At 37.9% G+C, this 25774-nt stretch overlaps 1 protein-coding gene across 2 annotated transcripts in view; it reads left to right on the top strand.

Annotated features, from left to right (window-relative positions):
- LOC133543880 (LIM domain transcription factor LMO4) overlaps positions 1 to 22738 on the top strand; it is a 91950-nt gene extending 69212 nt beyond the window's left edge. For both annotated transcript variants that reach the window (XM_061888760.1, XM_061888761.1), the window contains exons 3-5: positions 3465 to 3561; positions 11021 to 11176; positions 22173 to 22738. In XM_061888760.1, coding sequence (XP_061744744.1) covers positions 3465 to 3561; positions 11021 to 11176; positions 22173 to 22181 — 262 coding nt within the window. In that variant the 3' untranslated portion in view covers positions 22182 to 22738. The remainder of the gene's footprint in view (positions 1 to 3464; positions 3562 to 11020; positions 11177 to 22172) is intronic.
- Positions 22739 to 25774: the final 3036 nt, after the last annotated feature.

The following is a 25774-nucleotide window of genomic DNA, read 5'->3' as shown; positions in this document are numbered from 1 at the left end:
AAAGCGCTTTACATAGTGAAACCCAATATCTAAGTTACATTTAAACCAGTGTGGGTGGCACTGGGAGCAGGTGGGTAAAGTGTCTTGCCCAAGGACACAACGGCAGTGACTAGGATGGCGGAAGCGGGAATCGAACCTGCAACCCTCAAGTTGCTGGCACGGCCGCTCTACCAACCGAGCTATACCACTGTATGTATATGTATATAAATACATATACATACATATACATATATACATATACATATATAAACATATATATGTATATATATATACATATATATATATATATATATATATATACATATATATATATACTTTGAGGTTGTTTGCTCAATGTGAAGTGCTTTTTACAAATAAAATCCAAACATTCACACATACGCTATATTGCCAAAAGTATTTGGCCACCTGCCTTTTCTCACAGAAGATCTTGAAGTGCCATCCCCTGGAATTGTCCAGAATGTTTTGGGATCCTGGAGCATTCAACGTTTCTTTCACTGGAACTAAGGGGGCCAAGCCCAGCTCCTGAAAAAAAAAAACAACCAATCTGTGCAGGCCAGTCAAGTTCATCCAGACTCTGTCATTCATGTCTTTATGGACTTGGCTTTGTGCACTGGTGCACAGTCCTGTTGGAAGAGGAAGGGGCCCGCTCCAAACATACACTTTATTGTCAAAAGTATTTGGCCACCTGCTTTTATTCACATATGAAGTTGAAGTGCCATCCCATGGAATTGTCCAAAATGTTTTATGTCGTCAATATTCATAATTATTGATATTTGTATGACTTGTGGAAATCAAGGAACATGACAAAAATAATATTAAATGTTAACATTTTTATTTTAAATGTACCTTTCCTCTCGATCAATGTAAACAAATGGTGCAAAAATAAGGAATATGTAAGAAATGCTTCATAAAATGTAAGAAAATAGTGCAAAGTGAGAAAATGTAAACATTGAAACCTGAGAACAATTTTTTGCAGATTTCAATCAATCAATGTTTGTTTATAGAGCCCTAAATCACAAGTGTCTGAACTAGGGTGGTCCCAATCCGATATTTGGATCGGATCGGTCACCGATATTTGCCAAAAAATGCGTATCGGCAAGGCATGGGAAAATGCTGATCCAGATCCAGTTTTAAAAATGATCCGGTTTTCCAACGCACCGATTTAAATAACACATTCCACTCTTCTGCTGCTCCCTACGCTCCGTTCCGCATTTTCCAGCACACCTTCAACACATCCACAGGTCTGCGTTCTGTTAAGACGGCCATGAATTAAAAGTTACGGTAAAATTGTCGAGCTGTGTGGGATTATTTTACCCTACAAAACGAAAAAGATGAAGAGGTGGAGTGCAAAACATGCCACAATAAAGTCAAAAGTGGTGGTAAAGTTGTGAGACATTTTAAAGACTCTTGATAGTGAGAGGCTTTTTAGCACTCATCATTGATGAACACAGGAGCAGGCTGACACCTGCAGCATCTAGAAGTGCTCGTCTTTGTTAGAAAGAATCTCCCCATTATGCTTGGACTTCAATTGTTTGTGTGTTTTGCTTTTTTAAATAATGTTTACAGCATTATTCGTACTTTATACTGTTCACTTTTTTTTTTACTGTTTAATGATGCCATTTCTGTTTGTTATGTATAATTTTTTCTATTTTGTGTTTATCCTTGAATACCAACCATTGTGTATTATTCAAACTCACCTAATTCAGCTGGCTTGTTGTTATCAAGAGTACTAAAACCCGACATGAATCTGACAACTAAGTAGGCTAAATAACTTTAAACGTTAATACATGCTCGTAAAGGCCAGTATCGGTATCGAATCGGAAGTGCAAAATCAATATCGGTATCGGATCGGAAGTACAAAAACCTGGATCGGGACATCCCTAGTCTCAAAGGGCTGCACAAGCCACAACGGCAAGGAAAAAATCATAACCCAGTGGGATGTTTAGTGTTAGGAAATAATGTCTGTGTAACATTAATTTGCTCTGTTATTCTTATCTAACTATGGAAATGATTTTTTTTTATTGTATCAGTCGATATCGATAATTATTGATATTTTTTGTGACCTGTGGAAAATAAGGAGCAGGAGAAAAATGCATATAAATGAAAGGAAATGTCAACAAAATAGTAAAGTTAACAATAATCACTTATAAAGTAAGGAAAATGTAAGAAATGCTTCATAAAGTGTAAGAAAATAGTGCAAAGTGTGAAAATGTAAACATAGAAACCTGAGAAGAACTATTTTCTGCAGGTTTAGTGCTAGGAAATAACGGCTGTGTAACATTAATTTGCCCTCTTGTTCTTATTTCACTATGGAAAATAATTATTTTTATGCAGTAATTATTTAAATATTATGATTGTATCGTCGAGATTCATAATTATTGGGGTTTTTTTGGACCTAAGGAAAATCAGGAGCAGGAAAAAAAGATGTTGTAAATGTAACTTCCTGTGATTGTAATCCCTCAACTATCAGGGCAGAAAGGAAATGTCAACACAAGCATGTCAACAAAATAGTAAAATCACATTAAAAATCAGGAATATGTAAGAAATGCTTCATAAAGTGTAAGAAAATAGTGCAAAGTGGGAAATTGAGAACTATTTTCTGCAGGTTTAGTGGCAGCTGTGCTCTAAAGGGTGAGCGGTATTAAAGGTCTTTGTTGGGAAGGTCCTGTTTTTAAAAATGCACACTTTAGACCAGTTGATCTGCCGCTTCTTTTCTTTCTCCTATGTCCCCCCCTCCCTTGTGGAGGGGGTCCGGTCCGATGACCATGGATGAAGTAGTGACTGTCCAGAGTCGAGACCCAGGATGGACCGCTCATCGGGACCCAGGATGGACCGCTCGCCTGTATCGGTTGGGGACATCTCTACGCTGCTGATCCGCTTGAGATGGTTTCCTGTGGACGGGACTCTCGCTGCTGTCTTGGAGCCACTATGGATTGAACTTTCACAGTATCATGTTAGACCCGCTCCACATCCATTGCTTTCGGTCCCCTAGAGGGGGGGTTGCCCACATCTGAGGTCCTCTCCAAGGTTTCTCATAGTCAGCATTGTCACTGGCGTCCCACTGGATGTGAATTCTCCCTGCCCACTGGGTGTGAGTTTTCCTTGCCCTTTTGTGGGTTCTTCCGAGGATGTTGTAGTCGTAATGATTTGTGCAGTCCTTTGAGACATTTGTGATTTGGGGCTATATAAATAAACATTGATTGATTGATTGACTTTCATGTTAGTCTCCAAAAGTGAACAATGACATCAGAAAAAAGTCAGAGGGGTGTGAATATATTCTAGCAACAATGCTACGTCTCTTATTCTCTGGCAGACAAGGCAGATGCAAAGTCGTAACGGCGAGCTGCGTTCACAGGCAGTCCCATTATCATGTGTTTATGAGCCAGGGGCGACCATGTAGTGCCACACCTGCACCAACATGGAGGCACCGTGAGTCACGCAACGCCTCCTTTTCTCTTTTCTAGATTATTTGGGAACAGCGGCGCGTGCAGCGCGTGCGGTCAGTCCATCCCTGCCAGCGAGCTGGTGATGCGGGCGCAGGGCAACGTCTACCATCTCAAGGTAGGCACACATGCAGGACACACTGGCAGAGATAACAGTCTATGCCAGCCTCACATCTGCATCATTCATCACACAAATGTGAGTCAAACGCTACAAGTCAAACAAATACGTGGAGTACTTATAGATGGGGGAGGGGCCTACTGTACTTGATTCAAACCTAAATGGGGACATTTTATAAGATAACAAAAGAGGATGAACGACCACAGAGCTGCTGCCGCCTCAGTGGCGCCATTTTTACATACAGCTACAAAGTAAAACGCAATTTAAACGAACAATTTTGTTCATTTTAGAGTCACCAAAAGCTTACTAAAATAATCACCACTTTTTTGATGAAGGCTATCAAGAGCAGGGGGCCATTTTTTCCTAGCTCATTTTTGTTAGCATTTTAATATAGGCCAGTATCGGTATCAAACGCTACAAGTGAAAACAAATACGTGGAGTACTTATAGATGGGGGAGGAGCCTGCAGTACTTGATTCAAACCTAAATGGGGACATTTTATAAGATAACAAAAGAGGATGAATGACCGCAGAGCTGCTGCCGCCTCAGTGGCGCCATTTTTACATACAGCTACAAAGTAAAACGCAATTTAAACGAACAATTTTGTTAATTTTAGAGTCATCAAAAGCTTACTAAAGTAATCACCACTTTTTTGACGAAGGCAATCAAGAGCAGGGGGCCATTTTTTCCTAGCTAATTTTTGTTAGCATTTTAATATAGGCCAGTATCGGTATCAAACGCTACAAGTGGAAACAAATACGTGGAGTACTTATAGATGGGGGAGGGGCCTGCAGTACTTGATTCAAAGCTAAATGGGCACATTTTATAAGATCACAAAGGAGGATGAACGACTACAGAGCTGCTGCCGCCTCAGTGGCGCCATTTTTACATACAGCTACAAAGTAAAACGCAATTTAAACGAACAATTTTGTTCATTTTTAGAGTCATCAAAAGCTTACTAAAATAATCACCACTTTTTTGATGAAGGCTATCAAGAGCAGGGGGCCATTTTTTCCTAGCTCATTTTTGTTAGCATTTTAATATAGGCCAGTATCGGTATCAAACGCTACAAGTGGAAACAAATACGTGGAGTACTTATAGATGGGGGAGGGGCCTGCAGTACTTGATTCAAACCTAAATGGGGACATTTTATAAGATCACAAAGGAGGATGAATGACCACAGAGCTGCTGCCGCCTCAGTGGCGCGATAGGCATTTTTACATACAGCTACAAAGTAAAACGCAATTTAAACGAACAATTTTGTTCATTTTTAGAGTCACCAAAAGCTTACTAAAATAATCACTACTTTTTTGATGAAGGCTATCAAGAGCAGGGGGCCATTTTTTCCTAGCTCATTTTTGTTAGCATTTTAATATAGGCCAGTATCGGTATCAAACGCTACAAGTGGAAACAAATACGTGGAGTACCTATAGATGGGGGAGGGGCCTACAGTACTTGATTCAAACCTAAATGGGGACATTTTATAAGATCACAAAGGAGGATGAACGACCACAGAGCTGCTGCCGCTTCAGCGGCGCCATTTTTACATACAGCTACAAAGTAAAACGCATTTTAAACGAACAATTTTGTTCATTTTAGAGTCACCAACAGCTTACTAAAATAATCATCGCTTTTTTGATGAAGGCTATCAAGAGCAGGGGGCCATTTTTTCCTAGCTCATTTTTGTTAGCATTTTAATATAGGCCAGTATCGGTATCAAACGCTACAAGTGGAAACAAATACGTGGAGTACTTATGGATGGGGGAGGGGCCTGCAGTACTTGATTCAAACCTAAATGGGGACATTTTATAAGATCACAAAGGAGGATGAATGACCACAGAGCTGCTGCCGCTTCAGTGGCGCCATTTTTACATACAGCTACAAAGCAAAACGCAATTTAAACTAACAATTTTGTTCATTTTAGAGTCATCAAAAGCTTACTAAAGTATTCACCACTTTTTTGATGAAGGCAATCAAGAGCAGGGGGCCATTTACCTAGCTCATTTTTGTTAGCATTTTAATATTAGCATGATAGCTTTTTTGGGGCTAATTTTGCAGGTATACACCTCAGCGTTAAATTTTGGCTTCCTGTTAACATTAATAGGCTAGATTTTTTTTAAAGGAAATTGTGTAAATATACAACGGCGTCATATTTTGATGTATGCTAAGATTAACACGCTAGTTTTTTTTTAGCTAATATTGCAGGTATACAACAGCGTTAAATTATGCCTACCCTTTGACATTTTAACATTAATAAGCTAGTTTTTTTAATGAGTTGTTTAAGTATACACCATTTGTCATATTTTGATGTATGCTAATATTAGCATGCTAGGTTTTTTTTAGCTAATTTTGCAGGTATACACCAGCGTTAAATTTTGCCTACCAGTTAACATTAATAGGTTAGTTTTTTTTAAGTGAATTGTGTAAGTATACACCAGGGTCATATTTTGATGCATGCTAACATTAGCATGCTAGTTTTTCTTAGCTAATTTTGCAGGTATACACCTCAGTGTTAAATTTTGGCTTCCTGTTAACATTAATAGACTAGATTTTTTAAAGAAAATTGTTTAAATATACAACGGCGTCATATTTTGATGTATACTAAGATTAACATGCTAGTTTTTTTTAGCTAATATTGCAGGTATACAACAGCGTTAAATTATGCCTACCCTTTGACATTTTAACATTAATAGGCTAGTTTTTTTAATGAGTTGTGTAAGTATACACCATTTGTCATATTTTGATGTATGCTAACATTAGCATGCTAGGTTTTTTTTTTAGCTAATTTTGCAGGTATACACCAGCGTTAAATATTGCCTACCAGTTAACATTAATAGGTTAGTTTTTTTTAAGTGAATTGTGTAAGTATACACCAGGGTCATATTTTGATGTATGCTAACATTAGCATGCTAGGTTTTTTTTTTAGCTAATTTTGCAGGTATACACCAGCGTTAAATTTTGCCTACCAGTTAACATTAATAGGTTAGTTTTTTTTAAGTGAATTGCGTAAGTATACACCAGGGTCATATTTTGACGCATGCTAACATTAGCATGCTAGTTTTTCTTAGCTAATTTTGCAGGTATACACCTCAGCGTTAAATTTTGGCTTCCTGTTAACATTAATAGGCTAGATTTTTTTAAAGGAAATTGTGTAAATATACAACGGCGTCATATTTTGATGTATGCTAAGATTAACATGCTAGTTTTTTTTAGCTAATATTGCAGGTATACAACAACGTTAAATTATGCCTACCCTTTGACATGTTAACATTAATAGGCTAGTTTTTTTAATGAGTTGTTTAAGTATACACCATTTGTCATATTTTGATGTATGCTAACATTAGCATGCTAGGTTTGTTTTTTTAGCTAATTTTGCAGGTATACACCAGCGTTAAATTTTGCCTACCAGTTAACATTAATAGGTTATTTTTTTTTTAAGTGAATTGTGTAAGTATACACCAGGGTCATATTTTGATGCATGCTAACATTAGCATGCTAGTTTTTCTTAGCTAATTTTGCAGGTATACACCTCAGCGTTAAATTTTGGCTTCCTGTTAACATTAATAGGCTAGATTTTTTTAAAGGAAATTGTGTAAATATACAACGGCGTCATATTTTGATGTATGCTAAGATTAACATGCTAGTTTTTTTTAGCTAATATTGCAGGTATACAACAGCGTTAAATTATGCCTACCCTTTGACATTTTAACATTAATAAGCTAGTTTTTTTAATGAGTTGTTTAAGTATACACCATTTGTCATATTTTGATGTATGCTAACATTAGCATGCTAGGTTTTTTTTTTAGCTAATTTTGCAGGTATACACCAGCGTTAAATTTTGCCTACCAGTTAACATTAATAGGTTAGTTTTTTTTTAAGTGACTTGTGTAAGTATACACCAGGGTCATATTTTGATGCATGCTAACATTAGCATGCTAGTTTTTCTTAGCTAATTTTGCAGGTATACACCTAAGTGTTAAATTTTGGCTTCCTGTTAACATTAATAGGCTAGATTTTTTTAAAGGAAATTGTGTAAATATACAACGGCGTCATATTTTGATGTATGCTAAGATTAACATGCTAGTTTTTTTTAGCTAATATTGCAGGTATACAACAGCGTTAAATTATGCCTACCCTTTGACATTTTAACATTAATAGGCTAGTTTTTTTAATGAGTTGTGTAAGTATACACTATTTGTCATATTTTGATGTATGCTAACATTAGCATACTAGGTTTTTTTTTTTAGCTAATTTTGCAGGTATACACCAGCGTTAAATTTTGCCTACCAGTTAACATTAATAGGTTAGTTTTTTTTAAGTGAATTGTTTAAGTATACACCAGGGTCATATTTTGATGCATGCTAACATTAGCATGCTAGTTTTTCTTAGCTAATTTTGCAGGTATACACCAGCGTTAAATATTGTCTACCAGATGCCATGTTAACTTTAATAGGCTACTTTGTTTAATGAATTGTGTAAGTATACACCAGGGTCACATTTTGATGCATGCTAATATTAGCATGCTAGTTTCTTTTAGCTAATTTTGCAGGTATACACCAGCATTAAATTTTGCCTACCAGTTACCATGTTAACATTAATAGGATAGTTTCTTTTAAAGCGAATTGTCTTAAGTATACACCAGGGTCATATTTTGATGTATGCTAACATTAGCATGCTAGTTTTTTTTTTTAGCTAATATTGTAGGTATACACCAGCGTTAACTTGGTAACTGGTAGGCATAATTTAACATTAATAGGCTAGTTTTTTTTAAAGCAAATTGTGTAAATATACACCAGCGTCATATTTTGGTATTTGATATATGCTAACTTTAGCGTGCTAGTTTTTTGAGGGTTTTGGCTAATTTTACAGGTATACACCTCAGTGTCATATATTTTGGTATTTGACAAATAGTACCTGATAGCATGTCACTGTTAGTAGGTTAGCTTTTTTAAACAAAATTTACACCAGAGGATAATTTTGGTACTTGTTGTATGCTAACACTACAATGCTAGCATTTTAACACATTTTCAGGCATGCAATATAGAGTAAAAAATGTTGGTACCTGACTCATGCTTCAGTTAGTATTTTAGCATGCTAGCCTATTTAACTAATTTTTCAGGTATACACCGCAGTTTCATATAATTTTTTACTCGACAAAATGGTACCTGTTAGCATGCTACGTTTAGTAGGCTAGTTATTTTTTTAGCTTAATTTATAGTTGTACGCCAGAGTCATATTTTGGTACTTGATGTATGCTAACACTACAATGCTAGCATTTTCAACACATTTTTTAGGCATACTTTGTGGAGTAAAATGTTTTTGTACATGATGCATGCTACAGTTAGTGTTTTAGCATGCTAGCCTTTATAGCTAATTTTTCAGGTATACACTGCAGTTTCATATAAGTTTTTACTCGACAAAATGGTACCTGTTAGCATGCTACTTTTAGTAGGCAAGTTATTTTTTAGCTTAATTTATAGTTGTACGCCAGAGTCATATTTTGGTACTTGATGTATGCTAACACTACAATGCTAGCATTTTCAACACATTTTTTAGGCATACATTGTGGAGTAAAATGTTTTTGTACATGATGCATGCTACAGTTAGTGTTTTAGCATGCTAGCCTTTATAGCTAATTTTTCAGGTATACACTGCAGTTTCATATAATTTTTTACTCGACAAAATGGTACCTGTTAGCATGCTACGTTTAGTAGGCTAGTTATTTTTTTAGCTTAATTTATAGTTGTACGCCAGAGTCATATTTTGGTACTTGATGTATGCTAACACTACAATGCTAGCATTTTCAACACATTTTTTAGGCATACTTTGTGGAGTAAAATGTTTTTGTACATGATGCATGCTACAGTTAGTGTTTTAGCATGCTAGCCTTTATAGCTAATTTTTCAGGTATACACCGCAGTTTCATATAATTTTTTACTCGACAAAATGGTACCTGTTAGCATGCTACGTTTAGTAGGCTAGTTATTTTTTTAGCTTAATTCATAGTTGTACACCAGAGTCATATTTTGGTACTTGATGTATGCTAACACTACAATGCTAGCATTTTCAACACATTTTTTAGGCATACTTTGTGGAGTAAAATGTTTTTGTACATGATGCATGCTACAGTTAGTGTTTAACATGCTAGCCTTTATAGCTAATTTTTCAGGTATACACTGCAGTTTCATATAAGTTTTTACTCGACAAAATGGTACCTGTTAGCATGCTACGTTTAGTAGGCTAGTTATTTTTTTAGCTTAATTTATAGTTGTACGCCAGAGTCATATTTTGGTACTTGATGTATGCTAGCATTTTCAACACATTTTTTAGGCATACTTTGTGGAGTAAAATGTTTTTGTACACGATGCATGCTACAGTTAGTGTTTTAGCATGCTAGCCTTTATAGCTAATTTTTCAGGTATACACCGCAGTTTCATTTAATTTTTTACTCGACAAAATGGTACCTGTTAGCATGCTACGTTTAGTAGGCTAGTTATTTTTTTAGCTTAATTCATAGTTGTACACCAGAGTCATATTTTGGTACTTGATGTATGCTAACACTACAATGCTAGCATTTTCAACACATTTTTTAGGCATACTTTGTGGAGTAAAATGTTTTTGTACATGATGCATGCTACAGTTAGTGTTTTAGCATGCTAGCCTTTATAGCTAATTTTGCAAATATACACAGCAGTTTCATGTTTTTGTTAGCACAGTACTGTTAGCACCTTAGCTTTTTTTTTAGCCAATTGTGCTCATATTTTTTGTTACTTGACGCTCTTTGGCTAGCGTGCTAACTGTCCCAATTTCAGTGTTGGCTTTGGCTTTTCAGCAATTTGGGGCGGCATAGCTCGGTTGGTAGAGTGGCCGTGCCAGCAACTTGAGGGTTGCAGGTTCGATTCCCGCTTCCGCCATCCTAGTCACTGCCGTTGTGTCCTTGGGCAAGACACTTTACCCACCTGCTCCCAGTGCCACCCACACTGCTTTAAATGTAACTTAGATATTGGGTTTCACTATGTAAAGCGCTTTGAGTCACTAGAGAAAAGCGCTATATAAATATAATTCACTTCACTACCCAAAATTTCTACCCAAATTGCATTTTTAGTTCAACAAAAATAATCTCTATATTGTGCTAGTTTTGAAGGTGAAAACTACCAAAACTGCAGATTGGAGTGTGTAGGTCTGATCGCAAAAAAATAAAAAAAAAAGTTGCTAGTTTGATACCTTTGCAGTAAAACTGGTACTTATAAAACATACATACACAAAATGTGTCAACCTTAGATGGATTATTTGGAGTAAACTCCTCAATGATGTCGGGTTGATGTAAAAAGTCCGGCGTGAAGGTGACCCGTTCAGGCAAAACCCTCCTGAGCCGCTAACGGGGTTAATGAGCGCTCGTTAGTCAAGCTAGCACAGAGTTGGCTTCCAGGTGTGTTCCTAATTCTCACTCCCCGTTCCAGTGTTTCACGTGTTCCACGTGCCGGAACCGGCTGGTGCCGGGGGACCGGTTCCACTACATCAACGGCAGCCTGTTCTGCGAGCACGACCGACCCGCGGCGCTCATCAACGGCCATTTGACTTCCCTGCAGACCAACCCGCTACTGCCCGACCAGAAGGTGAGACGCCACAAAATGTCCCCCCTGTTCCGTGTCAACAACCCCCGCCGTGAATGGAGGGATGAAGTCCACCCGGCGGGACATGTCTGCTTGTGATGTTGCCACCAAATCTCCATCTCTGTGATGAATCGGGTACCGTTTTGGCAACCACCAAGTCCCCCCTGGTCCTACCAGGCACCGGTTCACGTAAAACCCCAACAGTGCCACGATTGATGCCTCGCTTTTCGCATTTTGGCACTTGGCGATCACTCCAGCAGCACTGAGAGTAAACTTAGCCAAACTCCCTTTCGGTAATGTTTTTTTTTTTTTTCAACAATGCATTAGCTTAATGCTAATATGCATGGATTTTGCTGTTGGAATGCTACTGATTAGCATTAGTGATTTTACATGGCGATTGCAACACCTCCTAATGTGTCAATTTTGGTTGTAAACTGTAAGGAGGTTCATTAACCCTACTTTCCAGATATAAAGGGCACCCACTACGCTTCAGGAGAATTTTTTTTTTACCTTTTAAGCCGCAGATATTGCTGGTCAAGACTTGTGGAAGTGCCCCGCATGGTGGGATCCACACTCCCAATTAATGGCTGAAACAAGAAGGACTTCCTGTTCTCTGCAGGCGGTGTTAAGGAGCTGGGTTACAACGTCTAAACACTAAGCGCTGAATTGTTTTGTGGCGGTCCAAATATACTCCCCAATATATTTGTAGATGAACATATGGGGCCGGCGGACAACTAATAATAGTAATTAGTAATAATAATATTAATTATGATAATTATTATTATTATTATTATAGATTTTATTTGTAAAAAGCACTTTCCATTGAGCAAACAACCTCAACGTGCTACAGTGTATTAAAAAAATAGATATAAAGATAAAAATAAAAACTACAACTAGCACGCATATATCTAAAAAAGGACTTTTTTTTTCAAAAGAAGGGTTTTTAAGCCTTTTTACAAAAAAACAGTCTGTGGTGCCATCAGGTGGTCAGGGAGAGCATTCCACAATTCTATCATATCAATCAATATCAATAATTATTCATATTTTTTATGACTTAAGGAGCAGGGAAGAATTATTTAAAATGTATTTTTTATTTGAAATGTATTCTTATTATAATCACTCAGCGATCAAGGCAGAAAGGAAATGTCAACAGAAGCATGGAAAATAATGTCAACAAAATATTAAAATCACATTGAACACCTAACAAGATCTTGAAAATAAGGAATATGTAAGAAATGCTTGATAAAGTGTAAGAAAATAGTGCAAAATGTAAACATAGAAACCTGAGAAGAACTATTTTGTGCAGGTTTAGTGCTAGGAAATAACAGCTGTGTAACATTAATTTGCCCTGTTCTTATTTCACTATGGAAAGGAATTTTTGTCATGCAGTAATTGCAGTAATCGGTCAATATTGATAATTATTGGTATTTTTTGATCTATGGAAAATCAGGAGCAAGGAAAAAGTATTTTATTGTAAATGTAACTTCCTGTGATTATAATCCCTCAACTATCAAGGCAGAAAGGAAATGTCAACACAAACATGAAAACAATGTCAACAAAATAGTAAAATCATGTTAAACACCTAACAAGAATCTCTTAAAAATAAGGAATATGTAAGAAATGCTTCAAAAAGTGTAAGAAAATAGTGCAAAGTGTGAAAATGTAAACAAAGAAACCTGAGAAGAACTATTTTCTGCAGGTTTAGTGACAGGAAGTCACCAAACAATAACACCTTTTCAGTGTAACATGATGTCATACCATTTGTTGAATACGAAACAAAACAAATGAGGCAAGTTTGGTGAGATTTGGACATGATTGGGAGTGTTTATGAGTTGTAAAATTGTAGGAAATGAATAAGTGTGAGCACTGGAAGTGGGTGTAGCACGCATAAATGGGGTTAATTATTTTTTAATGTATTTCTACTCTTTTTGTATGTGTTTATCACTTTTCTTTAAAAGTCTAACCAGGTACGAGGGTTGCAAAATGAGCCTTTGTGTGGCCAGGAGTCTTATGTACTCTGACAAGGATGACGAATGGCAGGGGGCGGCGACCCGAAATGTTAAAAGAGCTATGTTGGACCACAAATACACAAAAGTAAATAAAAGTCTTATATAAGTGTTATAATGAAGGCAACACATGACGTAAGTGTCTATATTAGCCTACTATCAAAATGGCTTTAAAAGTCTTATATAAGTGTTATAATGAAGGCAACACATGTTGTAAGTGTCTATATTAGCCTACTATCAAAATGACTTTAAAAGTCTTATATAAGTGTTATAATGAAGGCAACACATGATGTAAGTGTCTATATTAGCCTACTATCAAAATGACATTGAGTTTAAAATCTTTGTTGACAGAAATTTTGAAATGTAATATTTATTCTACACATTTTTACAACATTGTAAAACATTAATAAAACTTCTCCAAAGGTTGAGATAACTCCTGTAAATGACTGTCTTAGAATGGCCAGAGGTGTAGATGTGTGTCCAAGTTAAAGGAAAGGTCAGCCTGTCTTCCTCTAATGGATTTACTACAATCTTTACAAGCTGGGTAACGTTTGCTGTGGTCTGGAACAACATGGCACACAAACAACAATCAGAAATGCAGCCAATTTTACATACAGATAATGTGTCATGAAACATGGAAAAATAAAGTAAATACACATTAATAAAAGAAGTTAAAAGAGTTCAAATATAACTAAAAAGGAGGCGTAACAATGTAATATGTGCATACAGCTAGCCTAAATAGCATGTTAGCATTGATTAGCTTGCAGTCATGCACTGGCCAAATATGCCTGATTAGCACACCAACAAGTCAATAACATCAACAAAGCGCACCGTTGTGCATTCACTCAGCATAAAATGTTTGGTGGACAAAAAGAGACCAAGCATCGGAAAAGTGTGTGCGTGTAAACAAACTGTTGAGTCACAGTCCACACAATGGTGAGTTCATGGCCCGCTGAAATGAGTAGGACAAAACGGCACTAGCCAGTCAGTGAAGCATAAACAAAGGGCTTTCTAACATTTAGGACTGTTTGTGTCGTGTTTGTCCTCCTACAGCTGGGGGGTCCAAACTTTTTCCACTGAGGGCCACACATGGAAAAATTAAAGCATGCGGGGGCCATTTTGATATTTTTCATTTTTAAACCATAACAAAATATATGGATTTTTAAAATGTATTTTACCTTTAGGGGTCCCAGGGACCATAAAGGGTCTCAGTTAATAACATTTTAAAAATAAGTCAAATATGTATTATTATTTTTTATTTAACGCTTTAAGTAAATCTCAATATCCACTTAAAAAAAAGAAAGAAAAAAAAGGTTTTATGGCATTTCTGTCAAAAACTGAAATATGCAGTATTTATTGATTAGAGCCCTAAAAGATCAATAATGCAGGACACCATTGATTTTAATTATTTTATATTTTTCAGTAATCACAGTGAAAAGATAAATAAAATACCACTAACTATTTGGAATTGAAAAGGTGCCCCACTCAGAAAGTGAAACATTTTTATTAGGGTTGTTTTTTTTTAACTTTAAACACTTAAGTTACAAGATCAACTTCAGATATATCCGTCAAGTTTACGTTCAAACTATTATTTTGCTCTTTTTTTTTTCAAAGAAAACTTTTTATATGGCAACTAAACAATATATGCAATATTTACCACATAAAACATTTTAAACTGAAATATTTAAACTAATTGGAGCTTTGAAAATAATTCTTTATAACATGGATTTTTTTGTCTATTTTTTTTTTTGTCGAGCAATGGCTAAAAAATTAATAATTGATTGATTGAAACTTTTCAATTGTTTTAATAGCAAACATCCAGTTTATTAGTGATCCCCAGAGCCCTAAAGAAGTCTGCGGGCTATAGGGTGGGGCGGTTTAGCTCGGTTGGTAGAGTGGCCGTGCCAGCAACTTGAGGGTTGCAGGTTCGATTCCCGCTTCCGCCATCCTAGTCACTGCCGTTGTGTCCTTGGGCAAAACACTTTACCCACCTGCTCCCAGTGCCACCCACACTGGTTTGAATGTAACTTAGATATTGGGTTTCACTATGTAAAGCGCTTTGAGTCACTAGAGAAAAAGCGCTATATAAAATATAATTCACTTTACTTTATTATTAGATTGCACAGTACAGTACATATTCCGTACAATTGACCGCTAAATGGTAACACCCCAATAAGTTTTTCAACTTGTTTAAGTCGGGGTCCACGTTAATCAATTCCTGGCAAAGATGGTTTTTACATAGTAAAATAAAGACAAAAGGAAAAAAAAAACAGCCTGCATGGCAGCTTTGTGTCAACATTGCAACTTTTTCTCGTTAGATTTCACCTCATTTCAATTTTTTTAATGTTATTTTTTTATTTTTGCAATAGCATTTCCGGAATGTGTAAGCAATTAGTGGCGGGCCGCAAATGGCCCCCGTGCCGCACTTTGGACACCCCTGTCCTACAGAAACCATATTACAACAAAAAAACATATATTTTTTTTCCATTTTCATCCATCCATCCATCCATTTTCTACCGCTTATTCCCTGTCGGGGTCGCGGGGGGCGCTGGCGCCTATCTCAGCTACAATCGGGCGGAAGGCAGGGTACACCCTGGACAAGTCGCCACCTCATGGCAGGGCCAACACAGATAGACAGACAACATTCACACACTAGGGACCATTTAGTGTTGCCAATCAACCTATCCCCAGGTGCAGGTCTTTGGAGGTGGGAGGGGCCTATCCCCAGGTGCATGTCTTTGGAGGTGGGAGGGGCCTATCCCCAGGTGCATGTCTTTGGAGGTGGGAGGGGCCTATCCCCAGGTGCATGTCTTTGGAGGTGGGAGGGGCCTATCCCCAGGTGCATGTCTTTGGAGGTGGGAGGGGCCTATCACCAGGTGCATGTCTTTGGAGGTGGGAGGGGCCTATCACCAGGTGCATGTCTTTGGAGGTGGGAGGGGCCTATCCCCAGGTGCATGTCTTTGGAGGTGGGAGGGGCCTATCCCCAGGTGCATGTCTTTGGAGGTGGGAGGGGCCTATCCCCAGGTGCATGTCTTTGGAGGTGGGAGGGGCCTATCCCCAGGTGCATGTCTTTGGAAGTGGGAGGAAGCCGGAGTACCCGGAGGGAACCCACGCATTCACGGGGAGAACATGCAAACTCCACACAGAAAGATCCCGAGCCTGGATTTGAACCCAGGACTGCAGGAACTTCGTATTGTGAGGCAGACGTACTAACCCCTCTGCCACCCATACATTTTTGAAAACGCTCCATAGAGCCACCAAGGTGGGTTGCTGCCCCCCACCTATGGGCAGCAATGTGTCATTGCACCATCCCTGGCTAATAACAAAACATTATGGCCGCAAGGTTCAAAGCGTTGGGAAAAGAAGTAGCGGCTCATAGTGGGCGAAATAGGGTGATCCAAATTGTGATTATTATTTCAGCAATGATGGTATTTGCGGGCGGCGTCTGTTAGCACGCTGCTACGTGTTAATTAGCGGCGAGGCCTCCCCCCAGGGGTCGCAGCGTGAGAAGAAAGGCGGCGGCGTCGCGTCTGCAGCAAATAACGGCGAGGCGGCTGTTTATTTAACGCGTGTGTGTGCTGTAATTAAAAATACACAGGTTGCACTTTAGCATGAATAATGCAGCAGGTCCCACTAGAAGTGATGTACACACATCAATAAAAAATGAGTGCGGCTGCTCGCCACCACTCAGACTTTTCAAATCAAGCCCGCTTTCAATTTGCAGGCCCTAGGAGCTGACTTGTTAAGGGCACAGGGTCTAGAGGCCAGTCCAGGTGAGGTCAGCACACCTCCACCTGTGTTAGGCTCCTGTAGCGGCGTGGAGGTGGGATCAGGCCACGCCCCCCCCATCCCCACTCTGGGTTACATGCCACAGACGACTATTAGCGGGCACTTCCGTCTGGCCCCCGACCGCAGAGGAAGAAAAGCTGCGTTGGCGCGGAGGTTGAACGTGACGGGATGCACACCTGGTTGCATATCTGCCACGCCCAGCGGCCATGTTGGCGCTGGAAAATGTAGGAGGGGGCCCCTTAAAATAGTCTCTCTACTACACTGCTGCCATAAGGACAATGTTTACTAACATTATTTATCTTATTGTTCCATACATCCATCCATTTACTACCGCTTGTCCCTTTCCGGGTGGTGGGGAGTGCTGGAGCCTATCCCAGCTCCATTCGAAGGTGGACAAGTCACCACCTCATCACAGGGCCAACACACATAGACAAAATCCAGTCAGTGTGTATTATGTGTGTGTGTGTATACCAGTCAGTGTGTATTGTGTTTGTATACCAGTCAGTGTGTATTATGTGTGTGTATTGTGTGTGTGTGTATACCAGTCAGTGTGTACTATGTGTGTATACCAGTCAGTGTGTATTGTGTGTGTGTGTGTGTATATACCGGTCAGTGTGTATACCAGTCAGTGTGTATTATGTGTGTGTATACCAGTCAGTGTGTATTATGTGTGTGTATACCAATCAGTGTGTACTGTGCGTGTATACAAGTCAGTGTGTATTGTGTGTGTGTATACCAGTCAGTGTGTATACCAGTCAGTGTGTATTATGTGTGTATACCAGTCAATGTGTATTGTGTGTGTGTATACCAGTCAGTGTGTATACCAGTCAGTGTGTATTATGTGTGTATACCAGTCAATGTGTATTGTGTGTGTGTATACCAGTCAGTGTGTATACCAATCAGTGTGTATTATGTGTGTATACAAGTCAGTGTGTATTGTGTGTGTGTATACCAGTCAGTGTGTATACCAGTCAGTGTGTATTATGTGTGTATACCAGTCAATGTGTACTGTGCATGTATACCAGTCAGTGTGTGTGTTGTATGTGTATACCAGTCAGTGTGTGTGTTGTATGTGTATACCGGTCAGTGTGTGTGTGTTGTATGTGTATATCGGTCGGTGTGTATTGTGTGTGTGAATACCAGTCAGTGTGTGTATACCGGTCAGTATGTATGATATGTGTGTATACCAGTCAGTGTGTATTATGTGTGTGTATACCAGTCAGTGTGTACTGTGCGTGTATACAAGTCAGTATGTATTATGTGTGTATACAAGTCAATGTGTATTGTGTGTGTGTATACCAGTCAGTGTGTATACCAGTCAGTGTGTATTATGTGTGTATACCAGTCAGTATGTATTGTGTGTGTATACCAGTCAATGTGTACTGTGCATGTATACCAGTCAGTGTGTATTATGTGTGTATACCAGTCAGTGTGTATTATGTGTGTATACCAGTCAATGTGTACTGTGCATGTATACCAGTCAGTGTGTGTGTTGTATGTGTATACCGGTCAGTGTGTGTGTGTTGTATGTGTATATTGGTCAGTGTGTATTGTGTGTGTGTATACCAGTCAGTGTGTGTATACCAGTCAGTATGTATGATATGTGTGTATACCAGTCAGTGTGTATTATGTGTGTGTATACCAGTCAGTATGTATTATGTGTGTATACAAGTCAGTGTGTATTGTGTGTGTATACCAGTCAGTGTGTATACCAGTCAGTGTGTATTATGTGTGTGTATACCAGTCAGTATGTATTATGTGTGTGTATAACAGTCGGTGTGTATTATGTGTGTGTATACCAGTCAGTATGTATTATGTGTGTATACCAGTCAGTGTGTATTATGTGTGTGTATACCAGTCAGTATGTATTATGTGTGTATACAAGTCAGTGTGTATACCAGTCAGTGTGTATTATGTGTGTGTATACCAGCCAGTATGTATTATGTGTGTATACCAGTCAGTGTGTATTATGTGTGTGTATACCGGTCAGTATGTATTATGTGTGTATACCAGTCAGTATGTATTATGTGTGTATACCAGTCAGTGTGTATTATGTGTGTATACCAGTCAGTATGTATTGTGTGTGTATACCAGTCAGTGTGTATTATGTGTGTATACGAGTCAGTGTGTGTGTTGTATGTGTATACCGGTCAGTGTGTGTGTGTTGTATGTGTATATCGGTCAGTGTGTATTGTGTGTGTGTATACCAGTCAGTATGTATGATGTATGTATACTAGTCAGTGTGTACTGTGTGTGTATACCGGTCAGTGTGTGTGTGTTGTATGTGTATACCGGTCAGTGTGTATTGTGTGTGTGTATACCAGTCAGTGTGTGGTGTGTGTGTGTGTGTATACCAGTCAGTGTGTGTGTACCAGTCAGTAGGTATGATGTCTGTATACTAGTCAGTGTGTACTGTGTGTGTATACCAGTCAGTGTGTACTGTGCATGTATACCAGTCAGTGTGTGTGTTGTATGTGTATACCAGTCAGTGTGTGGTGTGTGTGTATACCAGTCAGTGTGTGGTGTGTGTGTATACCAGTCAGTGTGTGTATACCAGTCAGTATGTATGATGTCTGTATACTAGTCAGTGTGTACTGTGTGTATACCAGTCAATGTGTGCTGTGTGTGTATACCAGTCTGTGTGTGTGTGTTTGTGTGTGTGTGTGTGTGTGTGTGTGTGTGTGTGTGTGTGTGTGTGTGTGTGTGTGTGTGTGTGTGTGTGCGTGTATACCAGTCAGTGTGTGTTGTATGTGTGTATACCAGTCAGTGTGTATTTTGTGTGTATACCAGTCAGTATTTATAGTTAGAACATAGGACAAACAAATGACTGTTATAAAATATGTTAATTACATGTTAATAACATAAGAAACATACACGGTTAATAAGTCAAGCTGTAATATTCAAACCAACAAGTTTGGCAAAAATGACTTCTGTTTTGTTGGATCAGCCGTTTTACTGCCGTGTTACAGACAGAAAAAAAGAAATGTCAAACATTTACAGAATATTTTGTGCTGGTGTATATGTGCAACTTACTGTCTGATGTATGTACATCCATGATGTCGTACACAACAACACAACTGATGACATGTGTGTATGATTGTTTGCACATTGATGTTAGATAAATGATGTCGTTCACCACAACTCAACATATGACGTGATGATAGATAAACAATGTCGTTCACAACCACACACCAGATGACGTGATGATAGATAAATGTCGTTCACAACAACACAACAGATGACATGTGATGTTAAATAAGTGATGTCGTTCACAACAATACAGCAGATGACGTGTGTGTATGATTGTTTGCACATTGATGTTAGATAAATGATGTCGTTCACCACAACACAACATATGACGTGATGATAGATAAACAATGTCGTTCTCAACAACACAACAGATGACATGTGATGTTAAATAAGTGATGTCGTTCACAACAACAACAGATGACGTGTTGTGTGTGTGTATGATTGTTTGTACATTGATGTTAGATAAATGATGTCGTTCACAACCATACAACAGATGACATGTGATGTTTGATAAATGATGTTGTTCACAACTACGCAACAGATGAAATGTGATGTTAGATAAATAATGTCGTTCATAATGACACAACCGATGACATGTGATGATTGATAAATGATGTTGTTCACAACCACACAACAGATGACATGTGATGATAGATAAATGATGTTGTTCACAACCACACACCAGATGACGTGATGATAGATAAATGATGTCGTTCACAACAGATGACATGTGATGTTAGATAAATGATGTCGTTCACAACCACACAACAGATGACATGTGATGATGGATAAATGATGTCGTTCACAACCACACAACAGATGACATGTGATGATAGATAAATGATGTCGTTCACAACCACACAACAGATGACGTGATGATAGATAAATGATGTCGTTCACAACCACACACCAGATGACGTGATGATAGATAAATGATGTCGTTCACAACCACACAACAGATGACATGTGATGATAGATAAATGTCGTTCACAACCACACACCAGATGACGTGTGTTAGATAAATGATGTCGTTCACAACCACACAACAGATGACATGTGATGATAGATAAATGATGTCGTTCACAACCACACAACAGATGACATGTGATGATAGATAAATGTCGTTCACAACCACACACCAGATGACGTGTGTTAGATAAATGATGTCGTTCACAACCACACAACAGATGACATGTGATGATGGATAAATGATGTCGTTCACAACCACACAACAGATGACATGTGATGATAGATAAATGATGTCGTTCACAACCACACAACAGATGACATGTGATGATAGATAAATGATGTCATTCACAACCACACACCAGATGACGTGTGATAGATAAATGATGTCGTTCACAACCACACACCAGATGACGTGTGTTGGATAAATGATGTCGTTCACAACCACACAACAGATGACATGTGATGATAGATAAATGTCGTTCACAACCACACACCAGATGACGTGTGTTAGATAAATGATGTCGTTCACAACCACACACCAGATGACGTGTGTTGGATAAATGATGTCGTTCACAACCACACAACAGATGACATGTGATGATAGATAAATGTCGTTCACAACCACACACCAGATGACGTGTGTTAGATAAATGATGTCGTTCACAACCACACAACAGATGACATGTGATGATGGATAAATGATGTCGTTCACAACCACACAACAGATGACATGTGATGATAGATAAATGATGTCGTTCACAACCACACAACAGATGACGTGATGATAGATAAATGATGTCATTCACAACCACACACCAGATGACGTGTGATAGATAAATGATGTCGTTCACAACCACACACCAGATGACGTGTGTTGGATAAATGATGTCGTTCACAACCACACACCAGATGACATGTGATGATAGATAAATGATGTCGTTCACAACAGATGACATGTGATGTTAGATAAGTGATGTCGTTCACAACCACACACCAGATGACGTCATGATAGATAAATGATGTCGTTCACAACCACACAACAGATGACATGTGATGATAGATAAATGATGTCGTTCACAACCACACACCAGATGACGTGATGATAGATAAATGATGTCGTTCACAACAGATGACATGTGATGTTAGATAAGTGATGTCGTTCACAACCACACAGCAGATGACAGAAAGCTCTCTTCCTGTTGCAGGTGTGTTAGGAGGAGGCGGGACAGGAAGCAGGAAGTGATGTCCACACAGACTGATGGAGCCTCCACACGGAGACTTGCACTTAAGTCCGTACCAGACCTGACTTAAGTCTGCTGAAAGAGACTCTTGAGGACGAGAGCCCACTAAGCAGGTCCACAACAATCTGACTTTTCTTTTGTTGTTGTTTGTTTTGCCCAGAGACATTTCAGGAGGCGGACTGCTTTCTTCCTCTTTTCTATCGTCACGACAACAAGGTGATGCTACTTCTTTTATTGTGGCGGGATTCTAAATCCTTTTTTTTTTTGTTTTTTTTATTCATTTCTCCTTCGCCGGTGTCAACAAGATGGCTCTTTGTGCACAACTGGGTGTATTTGTAAGATGAACAGGTGTGTACAGTATGCATGTTAATGTCCTTGGTGTCCCCGCCCCCTTGGCCACGCCCCCACGTCGTGTAGCGTCGCCCCACACTTTATTGCTGAATGAAAGAGAAATTTATTTGTGATATTTTCCAAGACATTTGCTTCTGTACGGTGTATTTAATTAATAAAAATATGGAAGATTTAACTTATTTTTGAACGTCGTCTGTTTCAGTGTCAAACTAAGCCTTTAATCAGGGGTGTCCAAAGTGTGGCCCCCTGGCACTTTTGTGACCCACAACTCAATTTTTAAGGGCCCCGTTGCACTTTTTTAAAATACTATATTAAAAAAAAGAAAAGTGAAATAGAATAAGTACATTTTATTCATGAAGCCCTTTTCCCAGATAAAGTCACAGTGCTGTACAAAACATGAACATTAAAACAATTCATAAAAAGGATAACAAGTGTTTAAAAAAAATAGTTAAAAGATGCAATAAGTCAAAGCTTTACTAAAAATAAAAGTGTTTCTTAAAAAAAAACAAAGTGGTGGAATGTCATAAGAAAGTGTTTTTTCTTTGAATTTGTCATTGATCAAAACATAATAATGAATCAAAATCAATGTTAATGAATAATTGACATTTATAAGGCTGTAATTACTTCACATCAATTATTCAACTTTGAAATATTTTTGGGGTGGAAAAATATTGCATATTTTGTTTGCCTTGTAATAAAGTTTTGCCAAACAAAAAAAAACATTTAAGTGTTGAAAGAAAAAAAATAAAGAAAAAAAATTATACGTGTGTGTATATATATATATATATATAACCTGTATATATGCTGTATATATGTGTGTGTGTATATATATATATATATATATATATACTGTATATATGTGTGTGTGTGTGTGTATATATATATATATATATAATATATATATATATATATATATACTGTATATATGTTGGTGTGGGAAAAATCACAAGACTACTTCATCTCTACAGAACTGTTTCATGAGGGGTTCCCTCAATCATCAGGAGATTTTAATGAAAGCATTCACATACAATGGTTTATATAGGGCACAGAGTGGGTGGGTACTGGCAGGCGTGGGGGTTTGGTGATTGGCTCATGATTTCACTGCGATTGTTGAGGGATGACAGAGCTGGATGATATATAATAAACAGTTTCTCTTTTAAGAGAGAAACTGATATATAATAAACAGTTTCTCTCTTAAAAGAGAAACTGATATATAATAAACAGTTTCTCTTTTATAAGAGAAACTGTTTATTATATATCATCCAGCTCTGTCATCCCTCAACAAGCGCAGTGAAATCATTTCAACATGCCGCCACAGACGGAAACACCTCCTAGGTAACACATGAGCCAATCACCACACCCTACGCCTGCCTGTACCCACCCACTCTGTGCCCTATATGTGAATGCTTCCATTAAAATCTCCTGATGATTGAGGGAACCCCTCATGAAACAGTTCTGTAGAGATGAAGTAGTCTTGTCATTTTTCCCACACTTACATATTGTGCTCTACCACGGTATCGAGCACTATTCTCTGGATAATCCAATCAAGACATATATACTGTAAATATGTATATATGTGTGTATGTGTGTGTGTGTATATATATATATATATATATATATATATATATATATATATATATATATATATATATATGATGTATGTACAAAAACCTCACTTGAGTGTTGAAAGTACAAAATAATTTATACATTTTTATATTTATATTCAACACTTGTGTGACCTTTTTGAGTTCCCAAGAAATGTACTGTTTGAATTTATTTATTTGTTTTGGATTTTAACTAAAATAAGAGTTGTGAATATATATATATATATATATATATATATATATGTATATATATATATATATATATATATATATATATTAATAAAACACTTATGTGGCCCTATTGGATTTCCAAGAATTGTACCGTTTTTAATTTTATTTTTTTTAACAGTCATTACTCCAAACAAGAGTTAAAATAAATTGTATGAATTGTCGACTTTCTTAAGGCTCCACTTCCTTCATATCAAATATTACATTTTGAAATCCATTTTGGGGAGAAAATATTGTGTATTTTGTGTTTTTTGACATATAAACTGCATTTTTACAAAAAAGGCATAAAACCTAAACAAAACACATCAAATGAACAGACCTAAAGTTGTTGAAGAGATTTAAGCGTTAAAACAATATAAATGTGATTTTATTCGTGACATTTTTATATATGAGATCCTTGTGGTTCCTGCCACCAAACCGAAAAGGCTAAAAAAAACTACAACAAAAAAGTCTTGATTGTATTGGTTTAAAATTAAAATCATAATGCCACCCGCATGCTTTTATTTTTCCATCTGTGGTTCCAATCCAACACAATTACCACTCTTCTTCATTTTACAGACAGCATACATCCATTCCGGCCAGTTAATAATAAATAACTTTGTGGTTTTTTTAACCAACTTTGTTGTCTGTTTGGCTTATTTTAATTCATCTGACATTCCACACTACAAAATAAAAGCATGTTCTGACATGGAATCAATACTGGTATCAGACAGGAGAAAGTTGTTGGAAACATGGAGGAGAGTAAAAACCTGCTGAGGCGCATCTTTTTGACGTAAGAATACTTAAAAAAAAAGACAAAGCAAAAATTGCTGGCTGAAGTTTGACTTTTTAGAATTATTTTCCCAGGAATATTGGCGGTGTTTGTTTGTGCTGCACAAGTGCGTCTCCTTGACGTCCGCCAGTCCTGGTCACGTGACGACCAGAAGATGGATGGACATGCACGTCGTCTTTGTGTTCACACCAACGCCGGCTATTCATCACCCGGCCGGCCGGCACAAATGGAGGAAAATGTCCCTTCGGAAAATTCAATTAGGTCTTGCAGGAAGTGTCGCTCTCGCTCTCTCCCCGCAAATTGAAGGCCTATTTGCAGAACAAATTGCTGTTTGAAGTCCTTGCAAGACCTAATGCTTCTAAATCAGCTAACGGGCCCGACGCTTATCTGTGAGGGAGGAGTTTTACACTTATTTAGTCTTCCTCAACGAATACCTCACGTTTTACTTCATCTTTTACGCACTTTGGCCCTTTTTCCACAAGATTTGCTCACTTTTGTCGCCGTTGTAAAAAAATCTGAGCGCACCCAAACGCCTTATAAGAAACCTCGTGACTTGCATCTCGTCTCATTTTGGTCGCCAGGCTTTAACCTGGAAGAAGAAAGAAGTGGAC

Source organism: Nerophis ophidion, linkage group LG26, assembly GCF_033978795.1.
Source record: "Nerophis ophidion isolate RoL-2023_Sa linkage group LG26, RoL_Noph_v1.0, whole genome shotgun sequence".
Classification (NCBI taxonomy): domain Eukaryota; kingdom Metazoa; phylum Chordata; class Actinopteri; order Syngnathiformes; family Syngnathidae; genus Nerophis; species Nerophis ophidion.
The sequence above is the reverse complement of the archived record's forward strand: the minus strand, read 5'-3'. Positions and strand labels throughout refer to the sequence as shown.